The 12,120-nt window shown below is 39.0% G+C and overlaps 1 protein-coding gene across 1 annotated transcript in view; it reads right to left on the reverse strand.

Annotated features, from left to right (window-relative positions):
* The window catches only part of ush2a (Usher syndrome 2A (autosomal recessive, mild)), a 202,067-nt gene that overhangs the window by 132,126 nt on the left and 57,821 nt on the right, over window positions 1-12,120 (reverse strand). Inside the window, exons 22-29 of the mRNA XM_056768674.1 lie at window positions 7,214-7,344; window positions 2,740-2,866; window positions 2,224-2,325; window positions 1,889-2,077; window positions 1,570-1,700; window positions 1,181-1,457; window positions 618-821; window positions 110-190 (exon numbers count right to left, since the gene is read on the reverse strand). Coding sequence (XP_056624652.1) covers window positions 110-190; window positions 618-821; window positions 1,181-1,457; window positions 1,570-1,700; window positions 1,889-2,077; window positions 2,224-2,325; window positions 2,740-2,866; window positions 7,214-7,344 — 1,242 coding nt within the window. The remainder of the gene's footprint in view (window positions 1-109; window positions 191-617; window positions 822-1,180; window positions 1,458-1,569; window positions 1,701-1,888; window positions 2,078-2,223; window positions 2,326-2,739; window positions 2,867-7,213; window positions 7,345-12,120) is intronic.

The raw sequence follows: 12,120 nt of genomic DNA on the forward strand, positions 1-12,120 counted from the left end.
AATCAGCAGAAAATACATATACAATAATCATGTTGACAGATTTTAGTCTTTTATTATGAGTGACATTTGACATGTGACCTAGTAGCCCAAAGGATTGTAATAATCCTACCTGTTTCTCTGCTGCGGCCCCGCTGCCACGGCCCGGCTGTCCATCCCCTTTCTCCTGATGCCATTACTCTGTACAAATACTCTGAAAACCGAGAAATTCATAACAGTCAATTCATATTCTATATATACCTCTCCTACACACTGTCTTGCGTGAAAATATCTCTCCATCACTCACAGGAATAGCAGCTTTGCTATATTTGTCAATGTGCTTAAGCTAAGGTGCAGTTCTCAACAGTTTTACAATACTGCTGATTAAGGAGACACCGGTAGCCGTTTTAGACGACCTTTGCGCGCCCTCCGTGTCGTGTTTGCGTCCGTTGCTGTGGTGGACGCATTTTATTGTTCTTCTGTTGGGACTTTACAATAACAGACCCCGAGCATAAAGGACAAATCAGGCCAAACAATCGCCTGACACAGAGACGAGGCGAGCAACACGAGGCCAAAATAGCCGCGGGTCAATGAGGCTTGGCTAGCGCGCGCTCAAGAAAGGGGCGGGGAGGCTGCTTTACCCGTGAAGGGCTGTAGTGTCAGGTCGTCTGCGCTCCTGTCTCTGCCCGTGTACACCAGAATGGAGTCGTTTCCCCTGCAGTTAACGCTGGTGTCAGCTGACAGGCATCCATCCAGATTGACTCTGACAGCACCGCTGGACACAGCCGCCAAGCTTACGACAGGCCCGCGCGCGAATCTAACATCCCTGATGCAGCCGCCAAAACCTGCAGAGTGGCAGGGAGGAAGACAGAGAGAACAAAGAGAGAAAGAACAAGAGCTGGATGGTATATCTGAAACAATAAAAATGTAAAATGAGATTGATTATAAAGCACAGACAAGAGCACGTAAGCAAAGGTGCTGATGGGAAAAACTAGTGCTTTAAAAAAAGCTTTCCTGTAGCTCAGCATGGCACAAGCAACATGAGTTCTGAACAAAATGTCAAGTATAATGCAATGTAGGTCGCTTTGGATAAAAGCGTATGCCAAATGAGCAAATGTAAAAAATGTAAATCTACTAATGACAATATATTTTTTTTTAAATATAACATCTTTCTGAAATGTTCACCTCTAGATGTGTTTCTTACCATGCAGAAGACTGTGTTTGTTCAAGGCCGGGTGCAGAACTTCCGATGGGACTCCACCCAGATAAAGTGGAGAGTTTATTCTCAGAGGACCACCGTTGACCTTTCTCTCCTGTTCATAAACATCATTGAGACCAGCACTGACCAGTGACCCTCTCTTCAGCACATTTAAAGTGTTCCAGGCCCCGTCGCAGTAGGACAAGCCCACCCATACGCTCATTTCTGCTGTCTCCTCACCCCAGCGCAACACCCAGAAAAGAACCCCCCCCTGCAGTTCCACCTAGATATCACGCACACAAATAACAGACACACACAAATAATGTTTAGAAGTACTGTACTTAGTAATGTACCAAAAGAGTTACACTTGATTGTTTATGTTTAAGCAAACTCACCAAAATGAAATCTTTCCCACGAACATCGTAGGCAAACAACAGCAGTGCATTCAGTTGATCAGTTTTGAACTCAAATGATATTTCAAAATAATCTCCACCAGCGAATATTTCAGGTTTAATCTTCAGGAAACCTAAGCATAAAAACGAAAACCTAATGTTAAAGGTGTAGTTCACCTCAAAATGAGCCCCCATCGACTGTCCGTAGTAGGAAAAAATGACTATGGAAAGTCAATGTGGGCTTATTTTTAAGTGAACTCATCCTTTAAAAACTCCTCAACATAAACTTTGAAAACTATACTATCCCACTATATGAAGGTACCGTGTCCTAGGAAGTACGCCCCATCTTCAGAGAACGCAGGACAGCCCTCCCAGCCTTCATAGGTCTCGTGATTTTCTACAGATGAGTCCCAGTCCAGAGGCTCCCAAACATCACTGGTGCCACTGGATTTCTGTACCAAAACATCCTTCAAACACCCAGCAAACCCCTGCTGCACCAGCTTAGCTGAACCTGTACAACAAAAAACAAACAAACACACACAAATATTTGTGTAATGCTTTCACAATAAATAATAGACATTTTACAGACAATGTGTGTTTCTATTTTGTAGCATCCAGATTAAACAGCAAAACAACAAACTCTGGAGGACCCCTCACCAGTGTCCTGTCTAAAAATGGTAAAATTCTCCGGAATGCCTCCTATGTAGACGCCCGTGTTCTGACCGATGATGGTACTTCCACTTGTAGCCGATCCAGACCCTAGAGTGGAAAAAAGTGACCCGATGTGTCTGAACACGTGTCACAACTAAATCAATACAATATTGTTCTTTTGAGACTGTACCTGGCTGCTCTTATAAATCACAGTGGGGTTAAACTCTTCCAAAAGAGTAACTTACACTTCTAAAGAGTAACTGAGATAAAGCTACGCTTCCTCTGGAGGAAAACTCCCGTGAGACTCTTTCCAGACACCTCCAGCCTTAATTGAAATGTAAGTTCAGGGAAGGAGAAGCTTCTTTGGCCTAATTATTCTAATCACACAGTGAACGATTAACCTTGATAATTCTTTTACTTAAAATCTGTTCAAGTGAAGGCTCTTCATCCACAGACTAACAGAATAGAATAGAAGCAGGCGTGCATGGCCAGCCTATGAATGTCATACGTGTGCGTCATTACCACTGTATTGACTGTCGACAATCATCGTTCCCACGGCCTGTTTTCTGGTAGCGATCAGATGGTGCCATTGGTTGTCGTTATAGCGTCTTCCTCCATCATTGCGAGGGCTGAGGGCCACGGCGGAAGCCTAGCATCAAAGGCTGAGGGTTAATCGCTCGGTCAGAGTGAACACACACACTCACTGCATAAATGAAGCTGATCAGCATGTTTAGGAGATGTTACCATCTCTGTGCCACAGTACCCCGAAATAATCGACAGACAATTAAAGGATTAGTTCGACCAAAATTTCATTCACAGTTTACTCACTTTATGCCAGCTCTGATGTACTGTATATGACATACGTCTTGTGACTAGTTGTCAAATGGGCATTTTTTCAGAGACACACGAGAACCAATTTGAAGTTTTCGATGGGCAGCAAATAAGAACATATTAAAGTGATAGTTCACCCAAAAATCTGCAGAACATAAAACAAGATATTTGTTTTCGATCACTGACCAAGAGCAAAGACGGACGACTTGTTGTCACATTAAATTATTTACAATACTTAGTGTTTAATGCTAAACTTACATCATCACAGTTTGAAGTTATAGCTGCACTTAGTTACATTATGCTATGACTATTTTCCCAGTTTATCTCTGTTGTCTGGTGTTGGTCACAAAATGAGACAAAGGTAGAACTAAATAGTTTCAACAAATGAATGTTCCTAGTTCACAACTAATAAGGTCTCCCTGTTATTCATGAACATTTACTCAAAGTCACGAGTGCAGCTGTGACATTTCAGAGGAGACCTGGCCCTCCCAGCTGAGATTGATTTCTCCCAATTTTTTTTATCCATTTATTTATCATTAAAGTTTGGGTTCCTCGCCACAGGGTCATGTTGGTTTGTTTACCGGGAGACTGCCGGTATAAGATTAGCATAGAGGTTCGGTAAATTCCGTTAACATCACTTTATTAGAATGATCTTGCTTGTTCTACAAACACCATGCACTGTACTGTGTTTCACCTTTAATGTGATTTCTGTTTTTATTTTTTTCTCTCCTGTAAAGCTGCTTTGAACAATGCACATTGTGAAAGCGCTTTATACATAAAAATTGTATATCTTAAAAAACACTGGTAAACGACAGCGGTACCCATTGACTTGCATAGATTTTGTGACCATACAATAGATGTGAATGGGTACCACTGTTGGCTACCACATTTTTCAAAATATATATTTTTATGTGTTCTGGAAAATAAAGATAGTCATACAGGTTTGAAATGACTAAGAGTGACTTTTTTTCATGACGTTATCATTTCACTTTAGAAGACCCATGGGGTCATTTGGATTATGTTAATAATGGATGTGTGTGATTTTTTGAAGCTTTACCATTCTGACAACATATAAGAAAATAACATGAGGTCATTTTAAAAAAGTGAAAACAAGCAAAAACAAGCAAATTTCAATTGCCAGAGCCCAACCTTATGTCTGAAAATATAATATAAATAATTTTGATTTCAACCTAGGATTTTAATCTTTGACATGGCCTCACTCAGTCAATATTAAAGATGTCAGTTATTTATTTTTACATATGTAGGATGATTGTATGTAGATAACAATAAATCCCAAGAAACAACTTTATCTGGGTTTTAACTGGTAGTGTCACATACGCTAAGCCAGTGGTTCTCAAACTTCATGGTTGTAAGGGCCCCTTGTGTGGGCTGAACTGCTTTGTGACCCCCCAAATAAAGACATATTCATTTATACAATGCTGAAAAATAATGTTGGTTGGTGGTATTATTTTTCTGATGTTTTATTGCACAAAATTTATGATGCATTTCTATATTTCATAAAATGCCAAAAAACGTTTTGCCCCACCGGACCCATCTTGAGATCCCCCAGGGGGGCACAACACCTAGTTTGAGAACCACTGCGCAAAGCAACTACAGTATATGCAACAGCTAGGAAAAGTGGGTAAAATCAGCGTTAACACGATATCGCAATAGTAATATCATAATTAGCACTCATATGTACATATAACCAGACTTTGACTTTGACCTTATACTTTCCAATATCTGTGTTTATGGAGGAGAAGTTAAAAAGAAGTTGATAATCTATCGCTAGGATCTCTCTTGGCACAAAACTCGAGCACTGAGGAATTCTGCCCAGAGATAGGACATCCCCCAAAAGCAGTAAATTTCACGGGCTGGCACCATCAACATAAGATGGGGTTATTGTCCCGCTAAAATATGACATCATTCAGGTTCATACACTTAACAGCCTGACTGAGTGCTCTGCAGTGAAAGCGCCTAGACACAAAGTATCGCATCTCCTCTTTGTGATGAAGATTTAATGATCAAATCAATATGTGTGTGGATGCTGAGGAAAGTCGGCCCTGTGATATGCTTACTGCAGAGGGCAGGAGAGAGAGAGAGGAGAGAGAGAAAAACCAGCTTTAGGGAAAAGACAGAACACACACAACACTGCATTATTATCCCTCATCCCTTTGAAAGTATTCAATGGGGCTTCTTTACAATCAGAGATCAATTCTGTCACAACACCTTAAAGCCTCTTGGAATGAAATCTTCTGCCAGCAGTTCAACAAGTCATTTTAATGATGACAGGCATCAAATAAAGATGCTATTTTAGGTAAAAGTGTTTTAAAAGAGTGTGTGTATATTGGTTGAATTTTTTTTTTAGTAAGGAATAAAGAACCTCATACCCCAAACATCTGATCTTATGTTTTCATTACGCATTCAGCCACATGACATTTAAAGGGACAGTTCACCCAAATTTATTTTGGATCATTTAAAACCACATTTTGTCTCTCTAAACCTTCTTTTTCACTTTTTTAATGTGTAATGCAAAAAAAGAGCACACAATAAAAGCGGATAGGGGCCAGAATGATCAGGTAAACATAAATATAAAGCTTAAAGGGTTATTTCACCCGAGAATGAAAATGTTGGGACACCCACTTGTCATTTCAATCCTGTATGACTTTCTCTCTTCTAAAGAACACAAATGAAGATATTATGAAGAATGTTGGTATCCGAACAACGGCGGTACCCATTCACTTCTATTGTATGGACAGGAAACCAATGCAAGTCAATGGGTACTAAAAAAACAAAGAGTTTATAACATAAATAACTGCATTTGTGGTCTGCAGATGAAAGAATACCCTTGCAGGTTTGGAAACACATGCGGTTAACCAAATAATGAGGGCTATTTATTATTGGTTAAACCATTCCTAAACATCTAAGCTAGGCAGTCCTAATGACTAAACCCCAAATGTTCAGTCACAGCATTCATCAATTAAAAAAAAAAAACAAGCTGGAGGATATTTACACCACAAATCACATACTCGCATATATTAATTGCTAATTACCCTAATGAATAATCAATTAGCTCTTGTTTCAAGGCATTTTCTCAAGTACAATTGAAAAAAGAGTGATCGCACTTACAATTTAAAACAACACAGACAAACAAAAAAATGAGCTACATAATTCTGAAAATACGAAAGACCATTTAACCATAATGGCCAATTATTAAATTAATGGCCGATGGAAAACAGCAGGCACGCTGAAAAGATTTTACGATTTGACGAATTTACGTACTTATACTCCAATCAGTCAATTAAAGATTTGTTCCACAACAGTTGTGTGTAAGCTTCAGCTATAGGTTTTAGTGACAGAGCGCATGTCATTAACACAGCGTGCAACACACTCTTGGTTAATAGCCCTTGAGTTTGTTTAAGATTGAAATGGGTGCTGTCCATGGTGCTAATGCAACTAATCATGCCCATGGGCCTCAGAGAAACACTGGAAAGCACTCATCACTCGCTTATCTCCAATACGGAGACATTGGAATAAAACGGCATCGTTTGTGACAGCCTTTACAGGAACTAAATATGCTTTCATGAGACAGTGTTTCATAAAATGCTCATTAATTTCATCATTAGAAAGAGTGTGTGGGGAAGCATACCGGTTTCCTGTGTCACGCTCAATTAGCATCCCATGGTGCTAATCCCATTAGAATTGTTGAATTCGTTAATGGGGGAACTAATGGGCACGCTATCAGGGGACATTAATTGGGCATGACACCACTTTTAGTTATAATTATCAAACTACCCCGACAAAATGTGTTTACGAATGCAAAACTGGCCATATTTGGTTATTGGTGGGGAGAGATTCTCGGTGGTCTCCTGGACACTAATGTGAAATCATCTTTCATCGTTGCTTTCATCATCAGGGCAATAGATGCAACTCTGCATGCAAGTGCCGCAGTGTGGGGTAATTAGCATGCTATTGCTATTTCTATTGCCACCTGATATCTGCGGGTAACAAGTTAATTGGTCTCCAACTCTCTTTCGTCTATTTCTTTAAATGTACAAATATCATTCTTTCCAAAAAACAACTTTGTTGATTGTAAAGGTTCGATCTTTCGCATGTGGTGGATTCAAGCTTTAAAGGATCTTTGCAGCAGGCTTTTGTGACGTACCTGTGGGTCGAAGAGGAAGTACGGACGGCCTTTGTGTATTTGCAGAGCGACATACTCCTCCTGCTCTCCGGGTGAAATTGCATACAGGATCAGTCCCTCCTCCGCCCGCGTCCGGAAACTCAGCTGCAGGCCTGGAGAGAGTGTCAACACGTTCTGTATCGTAAGCCTGATCGACTGCCAGTCCACTCAACTAATCAAACAGCCAACTTGAACACTGCTCACCACATGAGAACAGGCTATAAAAGAGTCATTCTGACACTAGAATCACTTGTCAAAGTACTATAATGTACACAAGACTGTTGCTTGAATTTATAGGGACCAGGAGAAAAATACAGTATATACTGTATAGTTTGCTTTGCAACGACACACTTTGTTTTGTCAGTGAGGACTCTAAACAGATTTATAGTGCCCTAGCAGCTCTACCCTCTAAAGATTCCAAATCTAACAGAAACCTGCTTAAAAAATTCACGGAAACTGTTCTGTGAAACCTTCCACCAGCTAAAATCAGATGTACAAAACACCTTTGAAGTGATATCCCTCTTCAATACAGGCTCATTAATATGTTGAAGGGTGCGACTACAAACCCACTTAAATACAGACACCTCAGATTAAAAAGATTCCACTTAATCTATCATTAAATCTCCAGTGGATTGAAGTGGTTGTAAATCTGGTTGACCTCATGTAGAGCAGCAAGATTTTTCTTCAGGGCTTCAGATTTATACAACTGATAGAGGGATTATACCATCCGAATACAAACTCTACAGAACTGAATTCCTGTGTACATATGTGTACAAGATGTTGTTCCAAATGTCTGTTGTTGTGTGTACACTTTTCGTATCTCCAAAAGTTAAGGACCACTAATACAAGACTTTTTTAATATGTAGAAAGCAATACTCATGTTATGAAAAAAGGATTTAAAATGGACCACAAAACCTTGTGGTTTTATGGATCAATTTATTTTAATTAAGACTTATACATCATATAAAAGCTGAATATATAAACTTTCCATTGATGTATACTTCAAAATATTGAGAAAATCACTTTTGTCTATTTGTCTATGTCTAAGTTGTCTATCAGAGACGATGTAGTAGGCCGTTGCTTAGAAGAAACAGGTTTGGTTTAAAGCTCGCTATTGGCTTAATGCTGTAATGAGGTTGTGAAGAGTAGATGAAGCCGAAAGTAGAAATTCGAAGTTTTACACAGATACTAAACTTTGAGTAAGCAGGCAGCAAGCGATGTTTGAAGACGTATTTCCTGCCATTTTTGTTTGTGATTTTGCTGCATCCACTTACAGAAATAAAGTTTTGTAGGATATTTACAAAATATCTTCATGAAACATGATCTTTAGTTAATATCCTAAAGATTTTTGTCATGAAAGAAAAATCAATAATTTTGACCCATACAAAGTATTGTTAGCTATTGCTTCAAATATACCCATGCTACTTGCATGAGGGTCACAAATGTGCTTACAATTGTTAATGAATATAGAAATACTGTGTCATATAATCACAGTCCTTTCAGTGAATAGCATTCAGAAAGAGTGTACCCTAGATTTTCCCACACATGTACTGAACATAGTTATATTGAAAAATATATATTATACAACCCCCATATTAAAAAACACACTAATCTGATTAAAATCCAAGTCTTTCCATTTTCAACTGATCACATATGAATTAAACATCAGGTTAATGTAAAATCTGGTGTCTTGCAGCACCACCTTAAACAAGGTGTTGTGCTAAACACACCAAGCTCCTGTCTCGTGTTGACCACAATAAGCCTCCCCCTAGCCTCCGACGGTGGGGGAGAACCTGGATCAGAAGTTGTAGGTTCAGCAGAGCAGATCTCTCTGGGGTGATCAGCTATTTTTTGACAAGTGCTTCACATCCATCAGAACGTCTGGTCCATTACAGGAGAGGAAACGTGGAGGCTAAAGGGACATCTGTGGGATTTGAGATCCCCTCGGAGCGGCGTCGGGCCGTACGCACTGACAGCCCTGTCCAGAAAAGCTGCGGTCAGAGGTCTCTCAGGCGCAGGGCTGGTCTGAGTGGGCTGATGAGGAATGAGATTCACCTCTGTGGGTCTCAAAACTAGCGCTAAGACATGGGGAAGATGTGAAGCACTTTTACACGGGTACTGTATCAGCACTTTACTACAATCCTGCTTTGGGTTATGCATCTGCCAAATAAGGACAGAGGCTAGCAGAAAAAATATAAAAATTATATTAAATAAAAATATGAAAAAATAAATGTTAAAGTTTTTAAATGGTCCCTTATATGTTATTAAGCGGGATTGTGGATCGCAACCAAAAGCTCACTCCAACCCCACGCTTTTGAAGCACTACGGTGGCTAACACAGGACTAAGATGTTGTCACGTTTTCGCTACTTTGTCGAAGGACAAAAAGTTTTTATCAACGCGTCATTTACGTATTTACGAAATGTTTCTCCATTAAGGGCTCATATAGGAACAATAGGGTGACCCCCCATCCCGCTTTGCATTGTACCGCACAGCATTTTCACACCTTGTCCTGCACGTTGCATATTAAGAAAATGTCCCGCATTTTAATCAGTCTGTTGGTTTTAGTTGTCACATTAAGAAACGCACATGACACTTGTTTCCGCCATTGTTTGTTTACTATTTAACAGCGGTGTGTCAAAAGCAGCAACCCGGTGCAAACCAGTGTCCAACGAGCGCAGAGAAACGTAACTATTTTTTAAAGCTTGACTTTTATCCAATGTATGAGAAGACTGCACTGATTTAAATCATCAAGAGGCTGCGATGTCTGTCAGTAGATCAGGTGGCGATCCTCTGATGTCAATTTGCCGAATGAAAATTGATTCGTTCATCGCTTAGAGAGTGAGTGTGAAGATGTCCCACCCGAACCATATCAGCAAGCATCCGCTTCTTAGGCTGTTGTGATTGGTCGGTGCCCCTCTCAGTGAACGTGTAATCATTAACTTTAGCTTTTATTAATAAACAGTAACAATGGCGTCAACTTCACTTTATTAGTTAAAATATGCGGCTCGATCAAAGTGTAACGGAGGTCTGCTAGTGAATGTGCATACCTCAATCTTTGTTGATCGATTTTTTCCTACTATGGCGAGGGAAATGACACCGGACCGAATGCCATCAGAGCGGTTATATTAATTAACAGTAATAACAGAAGCATTTGTTTTGCCTTTTTATATTGGACCCGAGATGGATAATGAAACGAGCAGATTGACCAGGAGACATTTGCAAGAAGGACTTCAAAGGACGTTTCATAGAAGTTTTTTAGAGATATGCACACACAGAATATCAGTGTATTACACAGAACAGCTTTCACAGCCGATGTTAAAGTCATGGAAGCTGTTATTTTACGGTTGGTTATCTTAGAATGTGTGTAGCTGAATTCTTATTATCAGCTGTAGGACTGTGATGAAAATGAAAGTAGTTTAGCGTGTAGCTCAGTCCAATGTTTAAGATCTCTGATAACCGAACTCTACTCCAGTGGCTCTTCCTCTTCTCTAAGGAATACCTCGCCCCTTTTTTGGCGTATTCCTGTGGGCGGAGGTTATTAAACGCACTCAGAATGGTGACATCATGTACCCAAGAAGAAGAGGGCTGTAGTTTGGTTCCAGCAATTCTCTGTACTCCTTGAAAAGCAAATTCTGTTTAAGACAATATTTCGCTTGCCACTGAACTTTGAGCTTTATCATTTTGCAGGTATTGTTTATGCTCTAACAGCAACATTACACACTAACTAAAGGTTGAATGGGAATGGGACCTTTAAAATAGAAATTATTTGCAAATCATGAAATGCATTATTTAACAATAATTTTAAAAGATAAACTCCTCATCATTAGTCGTTTGTTCTTCATTCCGTTAGTTTTCTCTTTTTGAGAAGATCTTCAAAGTTTACAAAATGATAACTTCTCGGATGATCTGTGTTAAAAATTTAAAGAGACAGTAAACCTTAAATTGAAATCGCCGTTAATTTCTTTTATGTTATATACCATTTTATCTATGCCTTAAATATGTTGTTGTTGAATTTGAACTAAATAACACATTCTTTTATAAGTTAAAAAATAAGAATGTTTATTATAGGTTATTATATCACAGTTTTGAGGTTTCTTCAAGACATCTCCAACATTTGGTTTGTTGGGTGGTGGTCACCCTAAGAAACAAAAAGGGAAAATTCCATGCAAGGGGACCTGTATGTAGATAAAAATGGCTCATTCTAAAATAAAAACATAATGTTTCATTTTGTAAGATCTTAAAACAGCTCTGAAGACAGTTATGTTTATTATATTTCATTTCTGTGAATAGATTTTCCAAAGAATTACCCAATGGACCTCTAATTTAGCTTGTATTTATCTACAGGATTCATTTAAACTTTTTATATATGGTGTGACACCTGAAACAGTTTGGAGAATAGGTGACAAGGAATTATTTAGTAGTTTGTGGATTATAAGAATGAATGGCAAAGCAGTTCACTCCAAAATATTTTTCTTTGCCAAAAAACATCATATCAGCCATAAGTAAAACAAACAGGGCTATTTGAATATAATCTGCTCAGTACATAACCCGAATAACTTCAGTCATGTTGGTATTATTGCGGCATTAATCAAGTTGTTGCGTATTGATGAGTTTTCAGGAAATGCTAATTACTGTCATAGATTCTGCAGCACCCCATTAAATATACAAATTACAGAATTAAAGAGCCAGAGCTTTTCATGATTAATCTTTAAATGGAGGAAAACTAATGATGTCTGTACAAAGTTTCCCTCTACTTTCCACTGACTGCGGCCGTTTAACAATCAATCAAATTAATTAAGGAAAATCATTTGTATCATTTAACATTCTGTGCTACAATAGCATGTAGTCTTTGAAAATTGCTTTATTCTCATGTATAACTGCCTCCCAT

The sequence above is a fragment of the Triplophysa dalaica genome, chromosome 15 (assembly GCF_015846415.1).
Source record: "Triplophysa dalaica isolate WHDGS20190420 chromosome 15, ASM1584641v1, whole genome shotgun sequence".
In the NCBI taxonomy this organism is placed as follows: Eukaryota; Metazoa; Chordata; class Actinopteri; order Cypriniformes; family Nemacheilidae; genus Triplophysa; species Triplophysa dalaica.